This window comes from Myotis brandtii, unplaced genomic scaffold (genome assembly GCF_000412655.1).
Source record: "Myotis brandtii unplaced genomic scaffold, ASM41265v1 scaffold743, whole genome shotgun sequence".
In the NCBI taxonomy this organism is placed as follows: domain Eukaryota; kingdom Metazoa; phylum Chordata; class Mammalia; order Chiroptera; family Vespertilionidae; genus Myotis; species Myotis brandtii.
Window position 1 is genome coordinate 881,874 of NW_005370960.1, and position 11,594 is coordinate 893,467.

An 11,594-nucleotide genomic window follows, 5' to 3' on the forward strand; every position below is an offset into this window, starting at 1 on the left:
GGCCTGGGCCAGGGGCACGGGCACAGCCTCGCAGGACAGCCTGTCCATCTTCATCTCGACTCTGCCATGGCACTGCCAGCCCTCCCGGAGCCCACAGTGGTCCCCGTCCCCGGGGAAGGAGACAGCGGGGGCAGCAGGGCCGGGCCGGGCCCTGAGCTGAGGCATCATCACCCCCTCACTCCGGCGGGGAAGCACCTCCAGGCACCACCCGGTCATTGCGGACGACAGCGAACAGGCGGGGAGAGAAGCGGACGTACCTGTCCTTGATGTGCTGGGGGGCGCCCAGGCACCTGAAACTGCCGTCCACCATGATGGCGAGCCTCGTGCACAGGGCCTCGCACTCCTCCATGCTGCGGGGAGGAGGGAGCACGTCAGCAAAGCAGCGAGACGCTGGCCTGCAGGTCATTCAGCACCCGCAGGTCAGCCGACACCTGCAGGTCATAGGTCATCTGGCACCCACAGGTCAGCCAGCATCCACACCCACAGGTCAGCTGGCACCCACAGGCCAAAGGTCATCTGGTACCCACAGGTCAGCCAGTACCCACAGGTCATAGGTCAGCCGGCCTGCAGGTCAGCCGGTACCCACACCTGCAGGTCAGCCAGCACCCATAGGTCATAGGTCAGCCGGCACCCGGTCAGCATCACAGAGAGCACCTCTCAGTGGTGGGCGCCGACCCCACAATAACCAAGCGCCTGCGTGTTCCCAGCCCAGGAAGCAGGTGAGATCCTGAGCGCCTTCCAGCACGAAGTGCGACTCAGCAAGGACTGTCCCAAAGCGGTGCCACTTATGGAAAGAAACAAGTTTACTGGTGGACTTAAATGAAGACGCCAATCAACAGAACGAAGCATTAAAAAAAGGAAAGAATGGATATTTTTAGAATGGGAATTATTACAATATAAAAATTATTATACAAAATTATTGTAATGTAAAATATTACTGGTAACTTTAAGTGTCAAATATGATAAGAATAAACATTAAATGTGATTAGTAAAAAAATTGTATAAAATGTTTACCATAAAAATAAATGTGATATTTAATATACAATACAATAAATGACAATGAAACTTATAATTCATTTTGTAATATAAATTAACATTATTTTGATACAAAATACTTAATGAAGATTTATAATTTTTAATTGTATTCTTATAATTATATAAAATATAACATCTATACCAATAAAAGCCTATGTGGTCGTCACACCGTCACACCGTGATGCCCTCAGGCCGTAACAATCCATCACCCGGAGGCTGCATGCGCAGCGGGCGTGCACAGGTGGGTGGGTCCCGGTGGCTCCATGCGGCGTGGAGGCAGGACCTCCTGCCCCGGCCTACCTCTTTAGGGCAATCCATCGAGGAGCCCTGGATTGGTGGGCGGGGCCTACCTCTTTGGGGAGATGGATCACGGGGCTCCTGCACTGTGAGAGGGCACGGGCCAGGCTGGGGAACGCCCCCAAGTGCACGAATTTCGTGCACCGGGCCTCTAGTTAATTATAATAAGGCTATGGTACCATGCCCATCAACATTTTATCACTCCGGATGAGACATTTAGAGTAATTCTTATGTCTATCTTTATAAGCATTTCTGAGAGGCAGGAAGACTGAGGGGAGGGGAGGGTGGGCCTGTTTAGGGACCACATCGCGTGGGGCTGGGACAGTGACAGAGGTCGTGCACCAGGCACTGCAGGGCGGTCCCTGGGCCAGGAGAGGATAGCGCAGACGAGACATTAACATCTCAGAACGTGCGTGGCCTGAGATCAGGGAGGAGGCACAGGCCCGGCCAGCCCTGGACTAACTGTAGTTCCTCTCCGTATCCCCACCCAAACCTCCTGCCCCTGCTGCCCCCAGGCCCTCGGACCTCTGGGCGTGGACGTGGACAGAGACATGAACCAAGGCTGCAGCGTCGCTGTGAGCAGAGGCTGCCAGAGGAACCGCAGCGGTGGGTCCTCTGAGGCGGTCGGACAGTCACGTGAAACGTGGAGCAGGAGGGGTGTGTCAGGTGACACTGGCACCCAACCTCAGAGCCCCGCCCCCGACCGGAGGCAGCGCGGGGAGGGCAGGCGGAGTTTCCAGAACTGGCCAGCAAAGGGTCATGTCAGGCAAGAGTGCATTGTCACATTTAATTCGTTTAACCGTGAAATTCTATTTTCCGAAGAGCAAACAAATACAGAAGTTAAAAAGAAAGGCAGAACTTCTGGTCACAACCAATGGAGAGAACTGACAAGTCCCTTCCCCCAAAACAACTCTAAACCGGGCAGAATGAGCAACAACGGCCATTTCCGAATCTGCATATTAACCAAGGCCTGAGCCACCAGAGAAATGCAGCTGACACCCTGCGTAGCCAGGGGAAGGGCTGATCTGAGGCCTCCAGCTTCCCCACGCAGCTGCTGAGAGTCAGGCACGAGGACTCCCGGCTGAACCACGGGGCAATGTCCACGCCCCACTCCGTGGTTGGTACTGTGACTGTCTTAGAGCCGAGGGGACGACCGGCGCCAATGGCTCCAGCCCCGGCCTGAGCTGGGCTCCGCTAGACGGCACGGTGCGGCCGGGCCCACTACCTGCCAGACAACGTGGTGGGGCCAGGGCGGCCCACACCTGCCAGGCTGCCCCCGTGGGCAGGGCAGAGCCTGTGCAGCCACACACTCCACGTTGGTCCCCGGCTCCCCACACACATCTCGGGGACCACGGAACCAGGAGGAAGCAGCCTGGGCAGCTAGGAAACACCTAAGCCCGGTGTCCTCCCTGTCCACACGCAGGTCCCCACCCGGCTGCCCCCGTGGGCAGGGCAGAGCCTGCGCAGCCACACATTCCACGTTGGTCCCCGGCTCCCCACACACGTCTCGGGGACCACGGAACCCAGGAGGAAGCAGCCTGGGCAGCTAGGAAACGCCTGGGCCCGGTGTCCTCCCTGTCCACACGCAGGTCCCCACCCGGCCAGAATCCCGTTGCTCGAGGCGGCTGAGCACCACCCCCGCCCAGGTGGCGGCTGTGAAAGCTGGGAGGACCTCAGCACCCAGGCTTTGAAAATAAGGACAACATGCCCTGGCCAGCGTGGCTCAGTGGATAGAGCGTCGGCCTGCGGATGGAGGGGTCCCAGGTTCGATTCCGGCCAAGGTCACAAGCCCGGGTTGCAGGCTCAATCCCCAGTGAGGGGTGTGCAGGAGGCAGCTAACCAATGGTTCTCTCTCATCACTGATGTTTCCATCTCTCTCCCTCTCCCTTCCTCTCTGAAATCAATAAAAATATATTAAAATAATAATGATAAAAATAAATAAATAAGAATGACAACATTTAGAAACACATTTGGCGGAGGCGTCGGTCGCTGCAGCTGACCAATGGTTCTCTCTCATCACTGATGTTTCCATCTCTCTCCCTCTCCCTTCCTCTCTGAAATCAATAAAAATATATTAAAATAATAATGATAAAAATAAATAAATAAGAATGACAACATTTAGAAACACATTTGGCGGAGGCGTCGGTCGCTGCTTGCCCACCTCGGGGAGTTTTACCCCCGGCACGGCAACCCCACAGACACACAACGACCCACACACACCCTGGCAACACCAGCGCTTGGAGAGGGGAGGAGTCAGGTCCGGGGTGGACCTTTAGTACCTAAAACGTCCACCTCTCCGCAAACCTTAGACATGCAGGAAACAAAGAATGCGTGGTGCGCTCAGGCCACGGGCACAGGAGCCATTTCCACGTGTCCCAGATGTCAGAAGAGCAGAAACGCTTCAACGCGGCCCCTGGAAATGCATCCGACAACCAAAAGCACCATGTTTACAGTGACAGCGAAGTCTGACAAGGCCATCACAATGGCCACCACAACAGAGAGTCTGCAGGGGACGGAAATGCATCTTTAAAAAGAAAGGCATGGGAAGCTTCCAGATGAGCCGTCCCTGCAGGGCCCCCCGCACACCTGAGACGGAGGAGAGACTCGGTGACCGTGAAGATGAACCGATAGATGGTCAAATCCGAGACGAGAGAAAGCAGGGCCGAAGAGAAAGGACAGAGACCCCCCCAGACCCGTGGGGCCCCGAGAGGCCTGCAGACGCGGCCTGCACCCACCATGGAGGGAGGGCCAGAGGCCCACCCCTCTCTCGGGCCTTATCAGCCAAGCACACAGCCCACTCGCCGGGAGCGGCTCTGTGAGCCTCACATGCGAGTGCTGCGCGGCCAAGGAGGTTCTGACATCGAATCACAAGATGAATTCTGTGAGCAAGAAGCCAGGAGACCAAACTCAGAGGCTGCTGTCTTCACGTCAGCTCGTCCTCCTGCTGGGGACGCGGCCTTAGACGGAAAGGCCCGAAGGGCCCAGGAAGTCAGAGGCCCAGCTCTCCAAGGACCTTGGACCCAGCAGACCCCAGGTGCGGATTCCAGCTGTGCTGCCGCTGGCCATGGCCCTGGCTGTGCGGCTCCCCTGTCCCTGGGTCAGTGGAGGGCACAGGCTGCTGTGGACACGGAGGACCCTGTGGGCAGCCGGAGCCCAGCCCCGGCCTGTGGGCCTGCAGCTCGCTCCCTGCTCACCTGTGCGAGGTCAGCACCACGGCGCAGCCCTCCTGAACTTCCTTGGTGATCGTTTTCCACAGGAACCGCTTCGAGCAGGGGTCCATCCCTGAGCTGGGCTCGTCCTGAAGGAAAGCCACAGTGATGGGTCAGGGGCCCGGCCGTGAGGAGCCCCGCTCCGGCTCCGGGGCCGCAGGGGAGTGAGCCCCCTGATGTTTCTAAGACGCACCCTCAGCTGCTATAAAGTCTCAGAATGAGACACCAAGAAGGACGTCCGACGGCAGGAAAAGGCTCCATTTACTCAGCAACGTCAAGTCACGTGCCATTTCCTGGAGCCTGACTGCTCCCCTCAACGCCAAGCACGTCCTGTCGGAGCGTCGGGGAGAGATGCTGGCCGAGTGGGAGCAGGTCTGGCTTGTGCGGCCGGGGAGCCCCCAGCACGTCTCCCCGAGCTCAGGCCACGCTCCACGGGCAGGCGCCACAGAGATGTGTACACAGGCCGCCCCGCCGGTTGGTCAGGGCGCCGGCCTCTCCCCCGAGACTGTCCAATAAGGGACAGCAGCCAGCACAGCCACGGCATCCCGTGTGAAGGGACCCAAGTGACACCTAACCTTTTGTCAGAGCAACAACGACACAGATCCTTGTGCCCGAGCTCAGGCCACGCTCCACGGGCAGGCGCCACAGAGATGTGTACACAGGCCGCCCCGCCGGTTGGTCAGGGCGCCGGCCTCTCCCCCGAGACTGTCCAATAAGGGACAGCAGCCAGCACAGCCACGGCATCCCGTGTGAAGGGACCCAAGTGACACCTAACCTTTTGTCAGAGCAACAACGACACAGATCCTTGTGCCGCAGGACGTCACCCGTGGGTCTGAGTGCCCTGAGACAGAAAAGGCCGGCGACCGCCGGGCAGAGGACAAACAGGTGGGTGAGCTTCCGGGTGAGTCCGGATCCTCAAATGCTGCTCTTCATGTCACAGTTTCATTGAAGCTTCAATTTGACAATGAGAGGGACCATCGAGAAGTAAACTCACTTCCGTAAACTCCCGGGGACCGGTCCGACTGTGGGGGACGCTGACCCCGAAGAGCGTTACTTCAAGCCCTGCCCCCCACTCCAGCCTAGGACTCGCCCCCCGCTGACGCCCGCTGCTCACCAGCAGGAGAAGGTGGGGCTTCCCCAGCAGGGCCAGGGCTGCGGACAGCTTCCGCCGGGTGCCCCCGCTGTAGGTGGCCACCGGCTTGTCCACGTGGGCCTCCAGGTGTAAGCGCCTCACCAGGTCCCCGGCCACCTGGAGGAGAGCAGTCTGTGCACAACCCACTCAGGCCCCAGCCCTGCCCCTCCGCCTCCCCCTGCCCCGCTGGGCGATGAGAAAGGACAGACAGGGCTCACTCATGAGGCTCCACGGGCGCTCTGGGCCTGGGAGCCCTCGGAGGGCTGGGTTGGAGCCCAGGGAGCCAGGGCGGCAGGAAACCAGACAAACAGCCCAAGGGGGCAGGCAGGCCTGACTGGGAACAAAGGCCCGAGCCTCAGGGAGCAGAGAGGCATCCCTGGGGGCCCCTGTCCTGGTCCTGGGGGCCTCACCTTGGGGATGCTCGGCCCCAGGATCCCGCGCAGGCGGCAGTAGTAGCGCAGGTGCTCCCAGCCAGTCAGCGGCTCGTCCAGCGCGTCCTGCTGTGGACAGTAGCCCACGCGCACGCCGGCTGCCCCTGCCGAGAACAGAGGCACGTCCTCCCTGCAGAGAGCGGCGGTCAGAAAGCTCCACACAGGACAGGCCAGGCCTGGGCCCGGCCCCTCCCGGAGGCACCGAGGTCTGTCTCAGGAGGAACTCGCCGCAGGAGGGCTCAGCCTGAGGAGCACCTGCGCTCAGACTCCGCGGCCACGGGAAACCGTGTGTGAGCGCTGAGCCGTGGCCCGGCGTCTCCCCACCAAGACAGTTCACCAGACACCTAGTTCATCGGTGACTAGACTATTGCTCGGTGTCAGGTTTTAAATTAATAGGTTAAACAAGAAAAGAGCACTGCTCCTCACGCTGGAACCTTAAAGGGCAGGGGCTTCAATAGGATGGGTGCCGGAATCACATGCTTCCGTCCGGAGGGCCGTGCTGTGAGCTGCGTGGGCAGGAAGGTATATACACTGAGTGCTTAACACTCCATTGTGTCCTAATCGCCTTTTAATTCCTTGAATACCAATGTACAATTCGAATTACAAGTAATCAAGGTTGAAACTATAATGAATGCAAGGGTGCTTTAGTTACAATTAAACGAGCTGCACAGACATGCAGCCTAGCAGGGGCTTGCCGACCATTATGGAGATGTGCTTTCATTGCTGCTTTCCAGAGCAGTGATTTGAATTTCATTTCCCAATTATTTTAGAAACGATGGACCAAGATTACAAAGGAGACAGACAGCCTCCCAGGGATGAGAAAATAAACCATATATTTTTGTTTCCTTTTGAATTCTGATTATTTTGTCCTTTTGTACTTGTACACAGAGAAGTTACCAAAATAAATAAATAAATAACAAAACACCACCCAATCAACAGAACGCCTTCTCATTCCTATGACTGCAGGGAAAACCGACAACACAGCCTGAGAGCTTCACCTCCATACAGCCACCTGGATCTGCAGCTCATTCACTCCATTCACACCACACACACTCCCTCAGCCAAACTCTGTTCACAGTTCTTAACACAATTAGTTTGAAACATTGACTTGTTTCCACTGATATGGACTAACCCCAAGTGTAACTGTATCCTCTGCCTGCAAGCAGCAACACTGTTACAGCTGGGAGCTGATATGCAACACTGTTACAGCTGGGAGCTGATATGCAACACTGTTACAGCTGGGAGCTGATATGCAACACTGTTACAGCTGGGAGCTGATATGCAACACTGTTACAGCTGGGAGCTGATATGCAACACTGTTACAGCTGGGAGCTGATATGCAACACTGTTACAGCTGGGAGCTGATATGCAACACTGTTACAGCTGGGAGCTGATATGCAACACTGTTACAGCTGGGAGCTGATATGCAACACTGTTACAGCTGGGAGCTGATATGCAACACTGTTACAGCTGGGAGCTGATATGCAACACTGTTACAGCTGGGAGCTGATATGCAACACTGTTACAGCTGGGAGCTGATATGCAACACTGTTACAGCTGGGAGCTGATATGCAACACTGTTACAGCTGGGAGCTGATATGCAACACTGTTACAGCTGGGAGCTGATATGCAACACTGTTACAGCTGGGAGCTGATATGCAACACTGTTACAGCTGGGAGCTGATATGCAACACTGTTACAGCTGGGAGCTGATATGCAACACTGTTACAGCTGGGAGCTGATATGCAACACTGTTACAGCTGGGAGCTGATATGCAACACTGTTACAGCTGGGAGCTGATATGCAACACTGTTACAGCTGGGAGCTGATATGCAACACTGTTACAGCTGGGAGCTGATATGCAACACTGTTACAGCTGGGAGCTGATATGCAACACTGTTACAGCTGGGAGCTGATATGCAACACTGTTACAGCTGGGAGCTGATATGCAACACTGTTACAGCTGGGAGCTGATATGCAACACTGTTACAGCTGGGAGCTGATATGCAACACTGTTACAGCTGGGAGCTGATATGCAACACTGTTACAGCTGGGAGCTGATATGCAACACTGTTACAGCTGGGAGCTGATATGCAACACTGTTACAGCTGGGAGCTGATATGCAACACTGTTACAGCTGGGAGCTGATATGCAACACTGTTACAGCTGGGAGCTGATATGCAACACTGTTACAGCTGGGAGCTGATATGCAACACTGTTACAGCTGGGAGCTGATATGCAACATTGTTACAGCTGGGAGCGGATAGGGACAGGGGACTGCCTGCCTGGCAATTAAACATGGAGGTTTGACAAGGAGTGAGGCAGACAAGGTTTCGGGTCTCCGACATTCTTCAACTCAGTTACCAGTGGTCCAAGATTGTGAGAGGGATCCCGGATTGGAGAGGGTGCAGGCTGAGCTGAGGGGACCCGCCCCCCGTGCATGAATTTCGTGCACCAGGCCTCTAGTAATACATAAAATGGCTTTTTTTTTTTTTAAACCAGGAGAGGCGTTACCCAGAGGGGAGAACTGACCGGAAAGGGATTTAATGGGATGGTTTTGTGCCGTTTCTTGAGCTAGTACAGATTATAAAAGAATATTACTTTGTGAAAATGCATCAAGATGTTCTTTTCTATATGTAACTTACACTCCAATAAATACTTTTAAAGGAATTTCAAAAATCTTAAGCCATATCATTGACTATATTCCTTATGCTATACTGTGCATCCCCGCATATACCTGAAATTAATATAAATATAAAAGAAAAAGAAAAATATTAAGCCCAGGAACACAAGATTGAGCATCTAGAAATACTCCTACATGTAAATTTTTGAAAGACTAAATCAAACTTACATGTGTCATTTAGAGAATATGACACCAATAATGTCTCTTATCAAGTTTTTAGGATCCAGGTTAAGCTTACCAAGAAGCATATTTATAAACTTAATTATTTGATAATTTATTTTTTAAAAGATTTTAAAAGTCAAATCAAGAGGTCAAAAACAAAACAAGACTGAGAAAAGCATGGTGGAGGGCTTAATAAAAATGACAAAATTCATTAATTTGGAAACAAAAAGACTTGAATTGCTGAAGAAATTCAATCATTCATTCTTTTTAAAGTAAAATAGTCACAGTTGAGAAAGTATACAGATAGTTTTATAGGAAATCTCAAGCATATTGATATAGGGATAGGATGAAAATACAAATCTTACGATAATTATGACTCTATGGAAAAGTAGTAAACAATTTTAAATTGAGTTTTCATAAGAAAATACAAATTGTCAAAATGCAATGAAAATAAGAATAATTTAATAGTAAGGATTGGAAATGAAAGATTTCAACAACAACCTAATTTTTCTTATGATTCATAAATTTAAAATATTACATAAAATTCAGCAAATAAGAAAGATTTAAATCCATGAGAAAATAACATTTACTGCAGAAAGGGAAAGACAGATCAATAATCAGAAATGTTTTATTTATGATACTAGAGGCCCGGTGCCAAAATTTGTGCACAAGGAGGGGGTCCCTCAGGTGGCCTGTGCCCTCAGGGGATGTCCGACTGCCAGTTTAGTCCCAATCTTGGCCTAAACTGGCAGTTGGACATCCCCCTCGCAATCTGGGATGCTTTTCACACAGGTGAAAGGCATCTTGCTGTTGTATGGGGATAGGGACAGGGGACTGCCTGCCTGGCAATTAAACATGGAGGTTTGACAAGGAGTGAGGCAGACAAGGTTTCGGGTCTCCGACATTCTTCAACTCAGTTAGGAGAGCGGATCACTCTTAAATGGGGAGAGCGTCCTGAGACTGGATAGGGGGGCTTTCCTATGAGACGTCATTCACACCTGGAGTTGTCATCACCCCAGGATACAGATGAGGGGAGGCGGGGAAAGGGGGCCGGAAGGAGTAAAGGGACAGGAAGCACGGCAAACTCCGTGACCTCTCCCACATCTGTCAGAATGAGCCCAGAATGATGTCACCAAAACACACACCCCCTAATTGCTCACACGGAGGGTGACTGGAAATCGGTTATCTTGAAACCGGATAAGTAAGAAGGGGAATAATGAGCATCCATCTGTCCTTTTTCATATGAACTATAGCTCTGAGTAATCAAATAAAATATAGGAGAGCAACTCGTTGTAAAATTATTCAGGCTCAGAAGTGAAGACAAAATGAGTCGGAGCATCACCATGCTGCAACCCCCAGTGAGTGAGTGACGGCATAACCAGGCAGCAGGCTTCCCAGCTGCCAGCACCAGAGAAGGAGTGAAGACAGGCGAGTGCCTCTGGGTGGGAGGGGCAGGGCAGCTCCTGTGGGTTCTGAGCCCGAGGGGTCCTCACCTCTCACGCAGACAGCCACCTGGACAGCGCTCTCTCCAGGCCCAGGGCCGGGACCAGCAAGTAGATTGTAAAGAAAGAAGGAGATGGAGAGAGGGAGCCTGAGATCCAGAGACTCAAAGCCACACCAAGTGCTGGCAAAGGAGTGAGATTAAACTGTGGTGTCTTCGGACACTCCTGGTAATGAAGCCACACAGAATCTATTGGGTGGGAATGGGCTAATCCTATATAATAAAGCGATAATATGCAAATTAACCCTCACACCCTCACAAGATGCCCCATCTTATGGGTGGAAAAACGGAAGGAGAGAGAAGTTAAGTAACTGGCTTTGTCACACAGTTTAAGTGTCAGAATCAGGGCTGACCACAAAACGTGCAAGCCAGAGTCCATGCATGTCATCGCTGCATCATCCTGTTTTTTCAGTGTTAGAGCAGCCTTGCCAGGTTTTAATTTTTAAATCTAAGAGACTGTTCCCAATATATAGGGTAGGGTCCCTAGGCCTGGCCGGCGATCAGGGCTGATCTGTGGGGCAAAGGTGGGCAGGGCAATTGGGGGCCCCTGTTGGCACCCGCCTTGGCTGGCAGCCTGGTGCTGCCTGCTCACCAGCCACACCCCCTGCCGCCGCCACTGGTCGCCTCTCTCTTATGGTATCTGTCCCCTGGTGGTCAGAGTGCATCACAGCGACTGGTCATTCGCCAATTGTCCCACCCTTTGGTCAATTTGCATATTAGGGTTTTATTATATAGGATAACTATGTGGAAAGAAAAAGAACTATAAAATATGAATGCTAAATTGATAAATTAAAATTTTTCCTTAAAGAACTTTTAATAAAATTGCAAAATAATATTTCCTTGAGGTAAGAAATATTATGTATATAATTTTCAAACCACCACACTTAGTAAAATAGAAGTACTACCATGGAAGTAGTCAGACGCACTACTGTCAACATGCTTTGATAGCTTCAGGGAGAACAAAGAACAATGGGATCAGAGGCACGGCCAAGGGAAATGGAGAAAATGGTCCCCTCATTACTGAGAAGCGCATTGCCTTCTGGGTAGAACATGGGGACTGACGAAAAGACATCCTATCCTCTAGACAAACAATCAGCCAAGAAACAGCAATCCTAAATGACTCACTAGATCAGATGGACTTAAC

The 11,594-nt window shown here is 52.5% G+C and overlaps 1 protein-coding gene across 1 annotated transcript in view; it reads right to left on the minus strand.

The window, feature by feature from the left end:
- The window catches only part of ABCA13 (ATP-binding cassette, sub-family A (ABC1), member 13), a 132,498-nt gene that overhangs the window by 9,060 nt on the left and 111,844 nt on the right, over nt 1–11,594 (minus strand). Inside the window, exons 50-53 of the mRNA XM_014530520.1 lie at nt 6,084–6,234; nt 5,656–5,790; nt 4,527–4,630; nt 258–350 (exon numbers count right to left, since the gene is read on the minus strand). Of these exons, the coding sequence (XP_014386006.1) occupies nt 258–350; nt 4,527–4,630; nt 5,656–5,790; nt 6,084–6,234 (483 nt within the window). The remainder of the gene's footprint in view (nt 1–257; nt 351–4,526; nt 4,631–5,655; nt 5,791–6,083; nt 6,235–11,594) is intronic.